The sequence below is a fragment of the Python bivittatus genome, unplaced genomic scaffold, assembly GCF_059951505.1.
Source record: "Python bivittatus isolate LINGU-HERP-01145 unplaced genomic scaffold, Pbiv_v1 ctg000080_np1212, whole genome shotgun sequence".
Classification (NCBI taxonomy): Eukaryota; Metazoa; Chordata; class Lepidosauria; order Squamata; family Pythonidae; genus Python; species Python bivittatus.
The window spans coordinates 19503971-19524549 of record NW_028277035.1 but is presented as its reverse complement, the minus strand read 5'-3'; the positions used below and the strand labels follow the sequence as shown (position 1 = coordinate 19524549).

Sequence of the window (20579 nt, the reverse complement as noted above, 5' to 3'; positions counted from 1 at the left end):
CTGTCTGTACTCAGAAGGGTCTGTGGGGCACAGGGATCAAAAAAAGGTCAAAATAGTGTTTGGAACCATGTGATGAAAGGCCCATCCCTTTGTATATCCACTGAGGTTGCATGATCATACATTTGTGACTGCCATCTTACTTTTTTTGACCCACCTCCCATCCCCACAGATGTCCCTGGATCCTCCATTCTTCCTTTGATAACCAAGCAGACTTGGTTTAATGCAAATAAATTATATGAGGTCTCTTAACAAACATTCATTTCATATTTCATCAGATACTCAGATTTAATAAACTTTATACTGGTTGATTTATCTTCTTTCATCCCAGCCCATATCCTGATCCAGTTCAAAGTCAGCAACATACTCCCACACTAGGCATTAACTATGTTGGAAGTGACAGATTTCATGGCTAGCAGTCACTTTCTTGATTTAGTCATCAAAGTTAGCCCTCTGACATGTCATAAAATTACTTGTCCAGGTTTTACATTGGAAGGGGTGTTGCCCACTTTGCAGTTCCCTCTTTCACTAGGCCAATTATAAACCCTACTCAGGTTCAGGTTTCAGGAAATATATACTGTGGTTCACATTGAGTGAGGAAGGTAGCAAATGTATTTGGCTTCCTGTCATTTTAATCAGGCAAGGAGGTGGCTACTCAGCATCAGAGGAGAGCAGAAGCTGAAGCTGAAGCTGAAGCTGAAGCTGAAGCTGAAGCTGCTGCTGCTGCTGCTGCTGCTGCTGCTGCTGCTGCTGCTGCTAAAATGGCTACCAGGTTTTGGGTCAGGATTGGTATGGTAACTGCAAGTTGTGGGATTTTCTCTCACCCATCAGCTGGTCCATTGTCTTAATTTCTTAGTCCAGTTACTGTAGTCTGCAACTTGGTTCTGATACTGGAACAAAGCAACGCTAAGTTGATTAATGATTCACAGGGTTGCAAATGGCACTGTAGCCATAGGTTATTCTGGATCCCTAGGTACACATCTACTCTTCTCCCATACTGATGGGAATACAGGTAGGCAGATCTTGCTGTCAAGCCTTGCACCTTGTAGGACTTATGATCTTACTTCAGCTTAGCTTTGCTTTACAGACCTGCAAAGGTAGTAAATGCAAGGATTGGCCACAAAGTTACTTTTTCATCATCATTGTAACTACAGATGGTCTCTGTACAAGGTGGTTGCTAAACTAGGACTTCCTGTAGTGCCTACTGTAATATACAGCAGTTAAAGCCTTTACAGTGATTGGTCTATTTTCCTTCCCATTCTTCCAAGTCACAGATAATTTGCCATTATTTTCAAGGTCAAGGGAGCCTACTGGGATGTGGTGATAGAAAGGGTCTCTTGAGCCTAGGATCTGATGGTTCCTGTTTCAGCAACTTTATTCCTAAAAGCTAGGAATCATCATGAAATCATAGTTCTTTATCATCCCAAAATTCAGGGCAAGGAATAATTGTCTTTCATCTGTTGAAAAGTGGATTCTGGTTGACAGAGAAGTTTAACAAAGAAAAAATAACCTAGAGAAGAATTCTTGGCCTGGATCATATATCACATTAAGCTGTGGTTTATTAATCTGTGGTTTATTGAATAAACAAGAAATAAATCACAAATGTATATACCACAGTGGCTGCATTTATACATAATGCTAGGCCAAAAACAAGCAAACCACATTATTTTTTAGTGCAGTGCATGAGCTCAAGTCACTGTGTACAACTGCAGATCATGATACTGATCCTAAAAAGAACTATTGACTGGGTTTGTACAACACATTGAACCACAAATTTGCCAATTACATATAATGTGATTCAATTAGTTTGTGGTTCATTGTGTTGTGTGAGCTCAGAAATTTGAGTGTACCTTGGCTAAACTAATCATATGTAAATATGTTGTACAAATCGTATATATGGTTTGTTAATTTAGACATCACAGCAAATGATAGCTCGAACATAGTTTACAAATCATTTCAAACTTTGATTTCTCATTATGGTCTTCTGCTGATTGCAAATCCTAGTTGATTAGATCAGTGATAGGACCATGGTCAAGACTGTGATTAACCACAACCTGAAACTCTAGATTGTTTTAGCTAGTATGCCTTGTATTGTCCAAACCTCCAGCCTCCAGACATATAATGGCAGATGTGGGTGCAAAAAAGAACCCACTTCAGTTTTCAGGGTAGTGCCTCCTCACCCAGAATATTCTATTTAGAGTCAGAGGCTATAGGAATAATTAGCTTTCCCTGTGCCTGGGGACCATCTCCAGGTATTTCTCCTTTCTCCTTCTCCTTCTCTTGCTCCTCCTGGCAGCAGTCAGCTGAGCCCTCTGGAGTGCATATCATAGGTGTCTGTTGCAATACCATTGTGACATCACAATGATGTCACAATGGTAACACAAGGATCACACACAAATGATACATCACAGTACATCCCACCTGTGTCTGTTCATGTTGTTGTATGAGGATAAATCATAATGAAGTTTTCCTTAGCCATGTTTTGATAGAATACTATCACTAAGTGAGCTTGGTCTTTGGTTAGATGTCAGAAAATGTCTTCCTTTTAAAAACATATTAATAGATATTACATCAATGTTCTAGGATAAAATTTTTAGAAGATTAATAAGCACACATGCTTTGCACTGAAATTTGTCAGTACATTGTAATCTGAGAAGAATAAGAATGAATAATAATTTATTTTCATTGCAGCAGTTTATGACAAATTTCCTACTGTTCATTTATTTGTTTTGGTCAGGGTTGAGTGTTTTTCAGAATGGCATGATAATGAATATAAAGATATCTGTAATGTAAACCTCCATTTGAAAGTTGTCTTAGAGTAGGGGGAAAACAAATAGTCCCCAAGCTTGATTCAACATGCAGCAGGCAGGGGGCTCTATGGGAGGGTCAAAAATGTGGAGCTGGCAGCCGCACCCATACTATTGAAGCCCTGCCCTTTTTTACATGGGTTGAGATCACATGGTTGATCCCTTCTTGACCTTTTTGACTCCCTCCCTGCTGACACCCAGACAGCATACCTTCATGGCCTCAGGCATGTGGTTTTCTTGGCAGCAGTACTGAAGCGGCTTGCCATTGCCTTCCTAATCTAGCCTGTAGCCACAATATCTCCTGATGGCTTCCATTCCTGACCTTCCCTGCTTTCCAAGCCAGACACGGATGGCCATTCACTGCCCTCTGTTGAGATTTATTAAGTATAGCACATACTTTAAGGGGCTGCTGGAAACCTTCTTCCTTCTATGATTAATATTCCAAAGTTCCAGAATGTATTTCCTCTTTATTTAGCAAGAATTTTATGCATATGATTTCACTAAATATATGTTACCTGAGAAGGGTAATTCTTTGTAAGTAAGTCTTTGACATGCAGAATAGGCTTAAGACAGATTAATCCTAGAAGTACAATTTAATCTTTCTAGAAGTGAGAACAGTTAATTCTCTAGGGGCTATTTTTCTCCCATATATGATTTGTAGTAAGTAAACAGTAACTGAAACATGTAAACTTTTATGAATACTTTTATATAAGCCCAAAATTAATCTGATTTCCCCACTTCCCCTTACAAACCATCAGCTTCATTTTTATACTTAATTTGATTGGGTGAGCTGACATTGTCAATCTACAATCCAATAACATGTTTGATGGCTACTCAGAAGAGAGTCTAGTTAATTTTTGGAAGTGCTGTTATGTAAATAAATATTCTTGCGGAGCGCTGAGCCAAGACATTTGCTGATTAATCAGAGTTTTGCCCTTGTCTTCTGCACGAATAAACCTTGAAATGTCAGGAGGTACTTTAATGCTTTTAAATAGCAAGAACACACCCACACTTTTTTTTTTTTTTTTTGGTCCACCAGTAAGTGAAAATTCTGAATCTAATCACACTATACAATCTTTGTGGTATGCAGTAGGGCCAAATATCCATCAAGACTTGCTTTTTCTTATCAAGTAAGGTATTTCATTTTTTTTTCTTTTAGTAGATCATTGTTTCTTCACCACTGTTTGAATAGGCTATATCTTTTGCATTTCCAGGTGTTAATCCCCTGTCTCACAAAAAAGAAAGTTGTTAAATAGTATCCATTTTGCTGATAATGAATGAGAGTGTATCAAGATTCTAACAGAGAGGATATGGCTAAATTTTAATTAGTGTACTTTAGGGTGAAAGCAGGGCATTAAGAGAGTAGTTGTCATAAATAATCTCCACAACCTGTTCTAGCTGTTGCATTGCATGCTTATAATGATAGAAGTACTACTATTTATAGAGATCAAGTAGTGGAAGAAAATACTGTAGATTAAGATAACTACATGGTGAGTGGAAGGAAATAACGTTGCTTTTCTGACAATAAAACTAGTTATTAAATTGTTATAATATAAACAAGGAAGGCAGGCAGGAAAGGGGAGATTCCATTTCATGCTTTCATAATCTTAGTGCTGTGCTTTGGAGAAATTGTAATGTTTCTCATGTATGAACAGTTTAACTTTCCGTTCTCAATTGTACTTTATGAAATGGACTCAGAAATGGACTCATATTAATGCAATTGACATATTAGTAGATTGGCTCATATTATACAGAACAGTTACAGAGGGAAGACAGAGAGATATTGAGTAATATGATCTGTGCATTTTGTTATATAATTATTGTTCATGCTAAAGTTACAGAGAAGCCAAAAATTATACAGTCCACAGAAAATGTGGGGGGAGGGGGAAGAAAACCTTTTGCAATAGGAGTAGTTTATAAATATTCAAGAACATTAATATTATGATTTTAACATTCTGTTGCAATATTGGGCTTCTATTGAAAATTTAGGGTTTTGTTTTAGATTTGTTTAGTTCAGGAATGGAATAGATCACTTTCTGATTTTTTGTGAAGGCAGCTATATTTCCTAAATTTTTAAAAAGTACCATAGTATTCTATTCAATTTACAGTATCTTCCACCCCACTCCCCAAAAATGCAGAAAACCACAATTCCCGGACCATCATACTAATCACTGTGAACTAACCCAGTTGATCTTCATTAAGTTATGGTCTGGATGTTGATAGAAGAATAGGATTTTTTTTTTAATTTTGGAAAAAAGTTTTTTTTTTTTTTTTTAAGTCTATAATCTTTGGTCAAGTGGTTAAGGCACCAGGCTGGAAAGCAGGAGATTGTGAGTTCTATTCCCACCTTAGGCATGAAAAGTGGCTGGGTGACTCTGGGCCAGTCAGTCTTTCTCAGCCCAACTCATATTATGTATGCTTGCTGCCTTGAGTTATTTATAAAAATAATAAAGGTGGAATTTTTAAAAAAATCTAAAAAAAATCTAAATCTGATCTAAAATCTAATCATATTTAGAAGATGTTTATACATTTAGTAGATCTACATCTGACTCCAACAAGATTGAGAATGTTATATTCAGAAGTCCTAGGTCTGAAAATTTAGCCATAATGACTAAGTCAGTCAGTGTAAGAATGGCTGGAATCTGTGTCTTTAATACAATTTTTGTTCAGGATTAAAGCAGCATCCCACATCTTCCCATTCACTGAAGGTTCCATGAGAGATTTCCATGAACAGGAAAAAGGATGTTTTGCCAGTCCTATCTTTATCTGAACTTCTTTTCACCACCACCCATTCCCCCCATACAAAAAGGGCTCAGAGGAAAGTTATCTTCCTCCTAGTTCAAAGACTCTTCACTGAACAGAACACTGTACCTGGACCCAATCCATGGCTGGCTTTTATGCAAGTTTTACAGCATTCTATGATGTTGTAGTGAAAAGATCAAGGAGGGAGAACTGAGAAATGGTGTTTTTTAAAGGGATAATCTGCTTGCAATAGGTTAGAGTGTTAATGTCTTTAAAGAAGTCCTTTGTTGGTTTTAGAATTGTGCCCAATACAGAGCTAATATGGTTTCCTCTCTAGTGTCTGTTTCTACTTTATGCATAGATGCTTCCTAAAATAAAACAGGTTAAATTACCTTTAGCACACCTTTTTAGTACCCCTTATTGATCTCTCTCTCTCTCTCTCTCTCTCTCTCTCTTTTGGTTTTGATAAACAGTTTTTGTAAAATACTGCATGTTCATGAATATTTAAGTATGAAGTGGCTTTCATCACAACTTCTTAATCTCAAATAGTTGAATAAATCCCTAGGAGAAAGTTGATGGTCTTTGAGAAGCTGATAACACTGATGTAGGCACATCATAAAATGTTCATATGGACAAATTACACCTTACCTTATTTTATAAGACTTTCCAATAATGTGTTTTATAATTTTATTGCAAACATCATGAAAAAATCAACATGCTTTGTAATGGTGTGCTTGTACTGAACGACCTGCCAGATATAAACACATACTGCTGCAATACCATTGTTAAAGCTGTCAGGTTATCAGAATATGAGAAACATGTATGAAATAAATATTGGAAATTTGGAGTGGCTTTGGTATTAGCCTGAGAAGAGTATTTCAAGAGAAGATAAAACAAATGCAACTTACAAGCAGATGTATTTATTTATTATTGAAAAAGATTCTTTTCTTGCAAATAGGAAAACAGAAGGCAGCCATAAGAGACACAGCAATAGTAATAATTATAAAGTATCTTATTATGCTAGAATCTCTCAAACATTGCTTTAAATGCCTTTCTGCTCTACTTGAAGCAATAAGGAATTTATTTAAATGATAGCTTTTAATTTTAATTTGTATTTGTTTTGAATGTATGTCTTCCTGTTTCAAGCCCAGTTGTTTCCCTCTTGCTGCTCATTTTGATTGTATTAGCTTTTAATGTTCCAGACATTATTTTTGTAATACTTAACTTTTTGCTCCTTTGCATTACTTTTAGTAGATCATGATACTGATCAGAATCACTGAGATCAAAGGCCTATCATAAAGCATTTAATATTTCAGTGTCACTAGTGATGAACATGATTACAGAGTTGGAATATCTTCCTAGTGAGTATTTCATTACTACGGGAAGTCCTGAAGTACTTACATATGTTTGGAACCATCATTTTGAAAACAATATACCATTGTTATGTGTGCCATTTGTGTGCCTGTCTCTCTGTCTGAGAAAACAATTACAGCTACCAAGAGGAATTGGTGTAGACTAGATGACTAGTATAAATTGAATTAGTTTGACAAGGACATTTGGGGTGGGGGCTGAATGGACCATCAGCCTGATGGAAAACAGAAGAAAGCCCTTGGTGACCCAGTTGACCTAGGATGTCAATGTGGGTTTTCTGTGTGGTACTCTCATTCAGAGCCAAAATGCTTATTATTCAATAAAATCAATTTGATTGAGGTTCATAGTACAATAGAGAATTCACTTTCAAGGGGGGAGAAATTCCACAGAGTGCATTCTAATGGATGTTATTTATCTGAAAAGTCTGAACATTGTATATATCTCTAAAAAAGCATATTAAGTTTGGATAGTATCTATTGTCCTTAGCATTAATGCAATATCCAGCAATTTTATAAAATTGAGCTTTTCCAATGCTTGTTAATAATAGTGATGCAATTTTCCTCATTTTGTGATATATTTGAATAATTATTTTGTGCTTTTCTAAGCTATTGCTTGTGACTATAGTAGTCCACAAAGGATAGAGAAAATAATATAAAGCATATTATCTTTTTTAAATGGAAGAATATGTGAAAAAATTCCTTAATCATTTGCTCATCTTATTTAGGACTTACTGAAATTCTTATTATTCTTCTGTTCATGGCCATGAAATATTTGTGAACATATTGATTCTGCTTTAGTCAATATTAATTACATCAAGAATGGGGACTATTTTGTCAGGTTCACAATCTGATTGGAAAGTTCACAATTGCCAAATCAGAATACAACTTTCCATTATATTTGCATTCTCTAATGGAGTTCAACAAATGAAAGAATTCTGGAAACGTAACTACAAAAATGTGTAGATTCTTGGAAAACATACAAAAGTTATACTATGGAAAAGAACTTATATAAAATGTCTATGGTAGAGAAAACCAAGTACAAAAATTAGACAAACTACTTTCAGAAATGGAAGTAAATTAGAATGAAATGAATATAATTCTTTTGTGAAAATCTCTTCTTGCAGCCACAAGTTGATATAGATATAAAACAAAATAAACCAAGCAAAATAAAAGAGAAATTGAAAAATTATGATGCTTAGTTATTTCTTTGACATACAACAAAGATGGGATGGGATATGGGAACTATTATGAAATTCCTTCCTTTAATAAATAAGTCTGCACTTATAGCAAGTAGTATATACAACTACCTGAAGTGGTTTTGAACTAACCTGTATAGGATTGCATTACAATCTATATACTATTATTTCTTATTCTATCTTTCCTACAATATTTTAGTTGCTCATTCCCTCTCTTATTTTCAGTTTCCAGTGGTTATTGCCTAGTTTCATAGACTAATGAAGAAATGGACTGTTTAAAAACACAGATTTTAAAACATATACTTAAAACCTGCAATTTGGTGCAATATTTAATTTGAAATGCATAGTAGCAGGAAGCTATTGTAGCTACTAACAGTCCAACACATTTTTTGTGGTTTATGGAAATGTAAAATTCTACATAGCTGTAATTTCAGTTCATCACCTCTTAAGGGTATTTTAACATTTTCATTATTCTTCCTATCCATGTCAAAGGAGTTTGGAGTTGTGAGCCCATCTTTATGCCAATTTTTTTTTTAATTAATTCATTCTCAATGAGTGCATAGTATTTATTTATTTGTTTGCTTATTTTTAGGGACTTAAGTGAAAACCAGATTCAAGGCATCCCAAGGAAGGCTTTTCGAGGAATTACTGATGTAAAGAATTTGTAAGTATTGTCTGTAAATAGAATCTGAGCTGAAGCTAAATTCATTGTATTATGCTATTTTATGTTTTTCAGGACTAGATATGCATCGAGTACTTTGTGGTGTACAGAAATAGTTTTCTTGCTTAGAAATAGCTGGTCACCTTTGACATCCATTCACATCTTGATTAAATATAAGTACAGTCTTTCAAGATACTTTTTTCCCCTTTACAATCTTCAGTGACTGTTGAAGAGAACTTGGAATACATTAGTTGGAACAAATTGATAACTTAGCTTTGTACTATATGGGTAGTCCTCAATTAACAATGGTAACTGGTCTGAAATTTCCATTGCTAGGCAATGTGGTCATAAAGCCCAATGTCATGTGACTGCATCATTTAGCAGTGGCAATCCTGGCTCTCCCCATTGCCATCATTAAGTGCAGATCGTGGGTTGTTAAGCAAGACGCAGGTAGCTTGCAGGCAGGCCAGCAGGCAGGTAAGGGATTGCTGCTGGGAGGGGAAGGGTGTGCAGGTGTACTGCGAGATGCAGTGTGAATGCAGTGGGGGTGCTGCTGGGTGGGGTTGTCCCATAAGGCACAGTGTGGGTGCAGCTGGGCCTGGGGTGGCTGCTTGCTAGGTGGGGGAGGTTGCAAGCAACTTACCAGAACAACTTGTGATCTTCCTTACTGGCTTTTCCATTGACTTTGCTTGTGGGAAGCCATCAAGGAAGGTTGCAAATGGCACTTCCATGATCATGGGACACTGAAACCATCATAAGTGCAAGCCAGTTGCCAAGCTCTCAGATCACAATCACATGACCATGGGGGTACTGGGATGGCCAGAACTTTGAGGATCAGTTATAAGTACCACTTATTCAGCACCGTCGTAACTTTGAACAGTCACGGAATGAATGGTCATTAAACCAGGAATACTTGTAATTAACAATAATAAATACTGTATATAATACAATGGGGACACCTTCAGGGATTTTCTATCCAAGCAACAATTAGGTCTTGTACAGTCTCTTCTTGTGGCTTCAGAAAGATGTACTGGATTATCACATGCTATGATATATGAAGAAATCTAAGTCTCCTATAATGGAAACTGGAAGTTTCATGGATTTATACATTCATCACGGTTGAATCCTATCTTGTTCAATTAGTATTTTGCTCTATTAGTATTAGAGTAATTTGTATTTATTTCTTTTCCCTAAGACTGTAAAACTGTTCAGATGCATTATATCAGTAGTTTTTCAAGAATTCTGTACAGTACACCAATATTATTTTTCTTTATTTTAAAAGTACAGTAGATATGAAACTGAGCAATAAAAACTTCCCTGACAGTGTCCATGATTGGTTGGACTGAAGTTTCAACTGGAGAATTCAACCTCATGCTCTTAATTGCAAAACTACCATATCTAAAGGGAGCTATGCATTTAATTATTTTTCTTTAGTCATTTGCTGAAGTAGTATTTCTTTTTTATGTGGCTAGCAAGCATTATGTATATGAATGTCATGCTAATTTCTAATGATTTGGATTAATTAATTTTGTTTCATAAGATGTCCAGCTTTACATTAGCAGTAAGATATAATTAACATATACAATTAGGTTATGAAGAGAACAAAGGTCTTTGAATCAGTCTTCACAAGATGAAACAAAGTGTAGGAATTAATTTTAAAAAAGGTGTTTGGTGAAGGCATCTTTATATTGTAACTCTGCAATAATTGATGCATGTGGTTCTTATATAGGGGATGGTTGAAGAAAGGGAATAAATATTCTTCCTTACATTTATTGTATACCTGAAGTGAATACTTATACTAATCTTTTCCTGGGCTGGTTTGGCTGCCTTCTGCAGCTGATGTGCGGTCAGGAAAAACATTTGGTTTCTAGTGTTCCTGACAGGTGCAATATGTGTGCCCATTCACACTCAAAATCACATCTGACCTTTCAAATTCAGATCACTGCACAACCCTACTGCTTAGCTTCAGCTGTATTTCAGAAGTGAGGGAGTAAAAATTCACCTGGGGAAAAGAGAATCAATCAGCAAACGATTTCTTTCACTTAGAAATACCTGCTCGGAAGTACTTTTGGAAGGTTGGGTATTGAAAAAGGCTTCTTTCCATAAGAAAAAATGTTCTGTGCTCACCGAAGTACCATTTTACAGAGGGAGCTGGATGGTTTTTCCATCAAGCCCTTTTACTCTAGTTTTAAATAGTGCTCCCCAAACCCCTTTGGTTAATTTTTAAATAACTATTTTAAGACTACTTTTTCTTATATTTGATTAGCGGGAAAAAGAAGAATCATTCTAAGAAAAAAATCAGCCAATATTCATAAGAAGACAGAAAGGTTTAAAAGAATGCACGGGGGCAGAGGGGGGGGGGAATAGTACAGCCTGAATCAGAAACATCATCAAATTTAATGGTAGATGAAATTTACTTCAAGGTAATTCTATTGAATTAATTGAAAAATCTTCAGTTGGATAGAATAGTTTCACTTTTTTCCCCTTTAATTCCACTTTTAATCAAATTTTTGCTTCTATGTAGACTTGTCTAGTCTCATACTAATGTTCAAAGATCATTATAGTGACAAAAGCATTAAATATTATGATCACTATTTTATATATCATCATCATCATCATCAGTCGCACAGTCAGCCAGATGTTCAGATTGGATTTGGCATTTTCCACCTATGGAGTCCTCCCCAAGGACCTGGGATAGGCAGATGTTGTTTGATGGTGTTAGAGGTATCGTCACAGGATATAAGCTGTTCCAAGTAAAGCTGCCTTTTGCAATTGACTGATGGTAATTTTGTCAATGCCAATGGTGTTCAAGTGGTGCTCCAGATGTTTTGGGATTCCACTCAAGGCACCTATTACTATTGGTACTATCTTGGCTTTCTTTTGCCACAATCATTCTACTTCTATTTGCAGGTCTTTATATTTTGTGATTTTCTCCAGTTCTTTTTCTTCTATTCTGCTCTCTCCAGGCATTGGCAATATCCACTATCCAGACTTTAGTGTCTTTCTTATCAACAATTGTTAAGTCTGGGGTGTTGTGTGGCAGGTGCTTGTCTGTTTGAATTCTAAAGTCCCAGAGCACTTTAGCTTCTTCATTTTCTATTACTTTGTCTGTTTTGTGGTCCCACCAATTCTTGCTTGCAGGCAAATGGTATTTCTTGCAGATATTCCAATGCACCATTGTTGCTATTTTGTCATGCCGTTTTTTGTAGTCAGTCTGTGCAATCTTCTTGCAGCAACTAACTAGGTGGTCCACTCTTTCTTCAGCTTCTTTGCAGAGGCGGCATTTGCTCTCTGTTTCTGTCTTCTCAATTCTGTCTTGATATGCATTTGTTCTTAAGGCCTGGTCTTGTGCAGTCAGAATTAGCCCCTCTGTCTCTTTCTTCAACTTTCCAGCTCTTAGCCATTGCCAGGTCTTGTTGTTTAATTATAAATTTTATTATCTTTTCAAAAAAAGTTAAAATACAGAAAAATCAGTAAAAAGGAATGGAAAAAGAGAAAAAGAAAAAAAGGGGGAAGGGAAGGGAAGGGAAGGAGGGGGCATAAGAAAGAAAGAGAGCTTCGGACTTTCCTTGGTACAGGAATATATTCGCCTCTTACTGTAATATCTAAAAGTTTACATAGTAAAAAATAGTTTTTAGTCTAGGATTCAAGAAGATTCCTAAAATCAATCTATTTGGATAATACATATAATTTGTACAAGATATTTCTATAACATCAATCAGCATATCCCAAAATCAAAGTTGGATTTTTTTGAGTATCAAGCAAAAAGTCTAAGAGTGGTTTCCAATTAGAAACAAACAGTGCCCTGTCTTTGAGGAAAGCAGTGAGTTTTGCCATGTTCGCCAATTCCATTAATTTCAATATCCATTCTTCAGCAGTACGTATTTGTAAGTCCTTCCATTTTTATGCATATAGGAGTCTTGCCGCAGTTATCATATAAAGAAATAAATGTCTGTGTTGTCTTTCCATTTGTTTATCCATCATACCTAAAAGAAAAGTCTGTGGTTTCAATTGCAAGTCTATTTTCAAAATCCTTTGAATCAAAATACATATCATATTCCAATATTTCTTAGCCTTTTTACAAGTCCACCATAAGTGATAGAATGTACCTTCACATTGATTACATTTCCAACATACATTTGAGGTTCCTTTATACATCTTTGACAATTTATCTGGTGTCAAATATCAACAGTACATCATTTTATAGAAATTTTCTTTCGATGTATAATTAAGAGTAAACTTTAACTCTTTATTTCACATATTTTCCCACTGGTCTAACATTATGTTATATCCAAAGTTTTTTCCCCATTTAACCATACAATCTTTAACATTTTCATCTTCCAAATTCATCTTTAACAAAAAATTATACATTTTAGCAATAAGATGTTCATCATTAGTACACAAAACATATTCAAACTCAGTGTTGTCAGTGGTAAATTCATAGCTTTTCTTGTCTAGTTTATACCTTTCCAGCAACTGTGCATATGTAAACCATTGGCAAACAAAACCTTCCAATTCTAATTCTTTTCTCTTCTTCAACTTAGGTTCTCCTTCAGAAAACAATAACAAAGTTGTATACATCAGCCATGGTTGCTTAACTGTCATTTCTCTTCTATAAAAAGCTTCCTGGGGTGACAACTACAAAGGAACTTTTGGAGACAATCTTGCCTTATATCTATTCCAGATTCTTAGTACAGAACGTCCGATAAAGTGATTCTTAAAATCAATATTAGCTTTTACTTTGTTATACTGTAAATATCCACGCCATTCAAATCTTAACTCATGTCCTTCTAATTCCAATAACCTCTTGTTTTGTAAAGTCATCCATTCTTTTATCCATACCAGACAACAGGCATCAAAGTATAATTTTAAATCTGGAAGACCTAACCTCGTTGTTATCTGCTTTGCCTGCTAGTTTGTGTGTGTGTGTGTGTATGTGTATGTGTGTGTACTGGCCATGTAATACTTTATCTTGTCATGTCTTTTTTCTATTCTTCATTTGATCTTTCTTGTAGGCCAGTTTGGTCTCTTCAATATTCAGTAAGCCTTCAGGGTGTACTAGCTTCAGTGCACCTTCTTCACTGTCCAGATATTCTTCCAATGCCCTTTTTTCTTCTTCAACTGTCTGGTATATTTGCAACATTCCACACCCACCTATGCTCCTTGGTAAGTAGAGTCTGTCAACCTCACTGCGTGGATGAAGAGCATGATTCATTGTCATTATTTTTCTGGTCTTCCTATCGAGGGCTTTTAGTTCAGCTTGAGTCCAGTCCACTATTCTAGCAGTATATCTAGTAACTGGAATTGCCCAGGTCTTAATTGCCTTGATGGTATTTCCTCCACAAGTTTGGACTTTAAGATCTTCTTCACTCTCATAATGTATTCACTACTAACCTTCTTCTTGACCAGTATGCTTGATGTTGTCAGGATGAAGGATTCCCAGGTATTTGTAGTGATCTTCTTCATCCAGAATCTTGACGTTATTTCTATAGGGCATCTTGATTCCTTCAGTTTTCACTATTTTTCCCCTGTTGATGGTAAGGGTGGCACATTTGTCCAGTCCAAACTCCAATGCAATATCTTGGCTGTATATTTGGACAGTGTTAAGCAGCAATTCCATCTCAGATGGCATTTTTCCATACAGCTTCAGGTTGCCCGTGCAAAGGAGGTAGGATAGCCTGGCAGATGTTTCTGATGTTTGATAGCCATGGACTGACTTGTTCAGTATTGTTAACAGAGGAATCAGTACAATGACAAACTGTAGTGGTGAGTCTCCTCGAAAGATTCCTCTCTTGATGTTAACCTCTCCCAGTCTATCACCATTGACCAGCAACTGTGTTCTTCCATTGTGCCATTGATCTTTGCGCAAAGCTTCTGATATTTCTACTGACTCCTGTTACTTCTAGGCACTTGATTATCCAGTCATGTGGCAGGGCGTCGATTGCCTTCTTGTAATCAATCCAAGCTACATTCAAGTTGGTCTTCCTTCTCTTCCAGTTTTCCAAAATCATCTTGTCAATTAGGAGTTGATCTTTTGTCTCTCTGCTGTTTGGGCAGTTTCCTTTCTGCTCAGATGGAAAGAACTTGTTTTCAACTAGGTGCCGTTAGACTGCATCAGCTATAACACCAGTCAGCAATTTGAAAGTTGTTGGTAAGATAATTGGCCTATAGTTGCCTGGTGCTCCCCCTTTTGTTGGATCTTTCATTATCATGTAGGTTTTGCCAGATGTTAACCAATCTTCAATTTCATCTCCTTGCAGTATCTTGTTAAACTGCTTGGCAATGAGTGGGTGTAGACCAGTCAGATGTTTCAACCAAAAACCATGCAGTTCATCTTCACCTGGTGCTGACCAATTCTTGATCTTCCTTGCCCTTTTCTCCACCATTTCTGTTATTACAAGTTCTTTCATTTCAGCTTCTTTTTTATTCTTATCTACCTCCTTTATACAAGCTACATTCTGGTTGTATTTCTTTGGGTTGTCCCATAGCTGCACCCAGGACTGCACTGTTTCTTCTTTGTCAGGTGTTGACTGGTTCATTGCAGTCTCTCCATTGATGGATTGGGAGAAACATTCTGATTAGGCAGAAATTGGAGATTCTGCCTGTAGTGTGCAATTCAGGCTTTGTATCTGCTATCTTCTTGGCTATGGCTGTTATTTGCTGCTTTATTATTTCCAGTACTTCCTTGATCTTCCTTGTTTCTAGGTAATATTTCTTCATTAGGTATTCTTTAGTCTTTTTGTTCTTCAGCTTCTTTCCTTTCATCTGTTCTAGCTTGCTTGCCTCTGATCTTAGCACGCTGATCTTATTTTCCAACCTGATCTTCCATTTTGGTGGTTCACTGTTTGGCTTTTTTTCTTGTTTGTTGATTTTGCATCCAAGGTATTCAGTTATAACTGCAGCCGTGCTGTACATTAGTTGGGTTGTTTCTTACAGTGAGCTGGTGCTTTTATTTGATATTACAGTATTGGCATCATTTAATACTTGTGCTAGCTGTTTCTTTGTAACAAGCTTCAATGAAGGCAACCTTATTCTGTTGTTTTTGTACTGTTCTTATTCTTATTATCATTTTATCCTATCATTTTTATATGTAACTCAAGGTGACAAACATACCTAATACTTCTGCCTCCTATTTTCCCCACAACAACAACCTGTGAGGTGGGTCAGGCTGAGAGAGAGTGACTGGCCCAAAGTCACCCAGCTAGCTTTATGCCTAAGGGAGGCCTAGAATTCATAGTCTCCTGGTTTCTAGGCTAGCAGCTTCACCAAACTGGCTCTTGTACAAAAGAGACACTTTGATGGCTTCTTAAGAAACTAGTATCTGTTGACAAAAATTGCAAATAAAGCCAAAGTAAATTATTGCAGTAGCAAAAGTAGGAATGAATGATAGTTCACTAAGTGCTGATAGACATCCAGATACTCAGTGCAAAGCATACCACTTGGTCCATGAGGTGTATCAGACATAGGAAGCCAATAGCCCAGTAGAAACTGAGATGAGACTAAGGGCTGAGAATATATGTGTTCCTGCACAGGTGGCTTTCTGTATATGCATACATATGTCTCTGTGTGCATACTGTACCTCTGTGTGTTCATATATACACTAACACAGGCATACATGCATGAACGATGCACACAAACACATGCATAGAATACCTGTGGCCTCCTCTCTTTGCTCCTTGATCACAGTTGCGTCTTCTCTTCTCTTCTCTTCTCTTCTCTTCTCTTCTCTTCTCTTCTCTTCTCTTCTCTTCTCTTCTCTTCTCTTCTCTTCTCTTCTCTTCTCTTCTCTTCTCTTCTCTCGTGATACTATTCAATTAGCTAGGCAATCCTAGTTTTGCCATCAGCACCATAGGCAGCCATATTCCGGGGGGTTTGGCAGAGTCAGGGTGGAACTGAAAGGATTATTGAGGACCCAGGTGAGACCTCACTGCAATGAAACTGTGCTATGGTTGTTGATTTATTAAAATATCTCCAGACTTTTCATGGGAATGAGATCTTGTGCAGAATCTTACTCTTCTTCCTCAGGAGATCAGCTAGATTTCCACAGCATTTGTAAACACTATCTGAATGGTATTTACAGTCCACCTTCCCTTCAGCTCTCAGAAAAGAGAGGCACAGGTGTTACATTATGTCATGCCTCCATGTATGGAGTTGAATATGACTTCCATGCGTCTCTTCTGAAGACCAGAGAGAAGGCTAGCCAAGTATTCTATATAACCTGAGTTACAGGGATAATAAAGCCTTATTTTAGGAGTTAAGTGAATTGTTATAATTCCACCTGTGGGGACTGTTTTCCATGATAGAAGCCTTTGGGTTCAGTTCTGAGGGTTTGTGAAGATTTTTACATTTATGATTTTATATAATTGACAGTTAATACTATTATGTGCAGTGGGTGGTCTTTTGACTATCACTAACTTCTGTGGAGGTTTGGTAGCTAAATTTAATATACTGTTAAAATTATGTCACTAAGGTCAGGCCATTTGGAGAGGCTCCACTGCCATTGTCTGGGGCATTCTGCTGCACACAACATTCTGTGTCACTTCCCCATTTCTGTTGCTGCCAAAGTTTACTTGCTCTGCCCATGTCATCTCAGATCCATCTCAGGGAGATTGTCAGTCTGTGCTTGGGAGGAAAAGAGAAGACTGTACAGTAATGGAATACCTTGGGTTCAAGAATGGTCTTGCAGCTGTTACACAGCTGAATAAGGAAGTTTTGCTCTCCAATTAATGAACTTGGTTCAAGTCCAGCTCTGCTGCATTGCTTATTACCAAGGTATTACAGCTTCTTGATGAAGATACAGACTGACTTAGACTCAGCCTATTATCTGTCTCCTTCACCTATTGTCTAGTTCAGATTGGCTTCAGCACTTGTGGCCTGTGGCCTGTCTGCAGCTGAGCACTGATAGCAAAAAATGCAAAGGGAGGAAATAATTGACATTGATGGATTGAGCCCTGCGCATTTGTACACTTTATGTTAGAGACAATTTCCCAAGTGATTTTCTAATTAAAAAAACAATGTTGCACTTCCGTTGGCCTAATTAGAGCGACTGCGTGGAATACAGCTTGGGCCACCCCAGAGAGGACTGAACTGGATTATGTATTTTAATTTATGGGCTAAATTACTGAGAGGTGGTACAGCTTTTCATTTAGATTTATATTTTAATACCCGGTACTAGTAGTGGCGAGAATTCTGGCCTTTGCATTTTGGCCTCTATATTGTAATTAAAATTATGCTACTCAAGAGTGAGTGAAATCTATAAAAGTCCACTTAAAAGATTGCATTGGAATATTCAATAGAGGAGGCTTGGCTAGTCAAAAGGGATCACTTAAAAGCCCCACTTGCCATCCTTGAATGATGAACTTCCCCTTAGGACTTCCCCCATTACTCTCAGCATTCTCATCCTATCAGGGTCAAATAGAAATTAAACAAAATCTTAGCTAATGGTATAGATGTTTGTTGGTTCATAATTAATCCGTGCCTCATTTTGTTGCCTGATTTTAAAAGAAAACTCTTTCTTAGGTATTGTCCACTATCAAAATAGAAAATAGAATCATTTTTGTAATTTTATACTTTTTCTCATTGTAAAAATATTTTCTAATAGCATTGCATACAGTGAAACAACTAAGAGGAATATAATTCCATACACAGATATACACATTTAAATGTTTGGTATAAACTGGATTGTAAAGTGAGCCATGCCTATAAAGAATACTTCTTCTAACTTGTGACCTGTTCTGCTGCTACATCAAATATCTGAAGGGGTACTGGAAGAGATGAATGTCTTTCAGCAATCTCTAATCCATTCTTTGTTTACTCACTATATTAGATTAATATTTGGAGAATGAGGAGGGGCAGCCTGATGAGCTCATACACTCTTGCTGGCATATCATTATTAGCAATATTCATTTTTTCAAGGAAAGCCTTGAACTGGACAATCTTATGTTTTATACTTGTTTCATGCTAGAATCCAATATTTATAATGGAATCATGCCAAAAAAATGTCACTTTAGTTCAGAGGAATAGTTTCCACAAGTAAATATAATCCATATGACTAAATGTTGCATGACTAGATTTAATAGTTCTTTCAGATATATTAATGAAGCAGACCAAAAAATTTCAAAGGCTGAATAGAATACAGCATGAGACTTTTTTTTCTCCTTAAAATTAACAAAATTAATTCTGTGACAAAATCTTGGTAGCTACATAAAGTTAACAAATTTTCCCCCTTAAACCATTATCTTCTGGGCCCTGACTGAAAATTCTTCATAAAATTTTCTGCATGTTCTTATAGGACACATTTAAAATAAAATTCTTTCACATTTTTGGCTCAGATTCGGTTCCACACATTCAATATGTTTAGTAAAGATACACAATCTATAAAAGAGTATTCATAGCAAGAGAGGTTAAAAAATGTATATAATATGCATGGAATAAAGCATTTCAGATTTTACGTAAGGAAGAAACTTGGCATGTCAAATGCATATTATACAGTATAATTTTCCAGCTATCAGGAAAAAGTACAATACAGTACAGTATTGTTATGGATAACACCTAACCCCACAACTTCCTTTTCTAGCATTAACAACATTCACAGTGACTGTTTGCAGCAACTGCTCCATTTTCATTTTATGCAAAATAGTTGGAGAGTATGCAATCACTTCAAAATAATTTTTTAAGATGAAGCCCAACTGCATAGTTTTTATGGGAAATTGTATTTCCTTATTTGGCAGTATTGTTGAACTAATAAAAACTAAATTACACATTCAACTGATTCATCTTTTTCAGCGAGGGCAAATATGTGCAATACATTTCATATTTTAGCTTCCTTTTGATGAACGTAGTATAAAAGATTAATGTAGTCTTAAAGAAATTCATACTTCAAGATCAGTCTCACCACACATATTTTCAGAATCCATCTCAGAATTAGAAAGCTTTTTGTCATATGGTTTTAGGAATCATGGGTAATAATCTTGTGGCATACCTAAAATTCACATGCTTTCAAACCTGTTATCTGATATAGCTGATGAAAGCAACAAAATTACCCTTTGACCCTTCTATTCAAACCGCCTAATCCCAGAGAGTTGGTCAGTCTTGCTTCAGATCCTAGTCCTGCCTCACCAGATTTTCTAAACCTTAGATGATTTCTTTATTATCTATAAAATGAATAACTGACTGTAACTTACATATTTTTTTCAAAAGGATCACAAGTGAATTATTGCCCCTGCTTGGGGATAACCTGCCAAATTTTAGCAAAATACATGTGATATTTGTGCCGGATGGTTTTTTTCTCTTTTTTCTTTTTCAACAAAGTTTTAAATTTGACATGGTATATTTTTCTTCTTTTTTCTCCCCCCCCTTCTCTCTCTCTCTCTCTCTCTCTCTCTCTCTCTCTCTCTCTCTCTCTCTCTCTTTTCTTTTTTGGCCAAATTATATTTTCCAAGCATAACAGCTCTCTGAGGGGACAGAGCCTGCCAAATTTCAGAGAGATAGCTACAAAAGTCAGGGAGTTGTGAATAAAACTTAATTTAATTAACTTAGAATTGTAACTTATCTGCTCCAGAGCTTCATATCATCCAGATAATGGTGGACACCTTGTTTTCTTTAGACCCTGTTCTTCACCTAATGGTTTGGAGTTTGCTGCTGTGTTTTAACTTTAGCTATGGTGGGTTGGATCAGCAGTGTTATTATTGCCCCACAATATGATTTTACATATAAGGAAGGTGTGAGTTTTCAAAGGCTCTTTTGTACTAAAGATGGGTTAGGTTTGAAAATGTTGAAAATAAGTTTTAAAAATTCCAAGCCAGGC

General features: G+C 36.4%; 1 protein-coding gene across 2 annotated transcripts in view; it reads left to right on the top strand.

The window, feature by feature from the left end:
- Nucleotides 1-20579, top strand: part of SLIT3 (slit guidance ligand 3) — a 534750-nt gene that overhangs the window by 260092 nt on the left and 254079 nt on the right. For both annotated transcript variants that reach the window (XM_088133617.1, XM_088133616.1), the window contains one exon: nt 8705-8776. In XM_088133617.1, coding sequence (XP_087989743.1) covers nt 8705-8776 — 72 coding nt within the window. The remainder of the gene's footprint in view (nt 1-8704; nt 8777-20579) is intronic.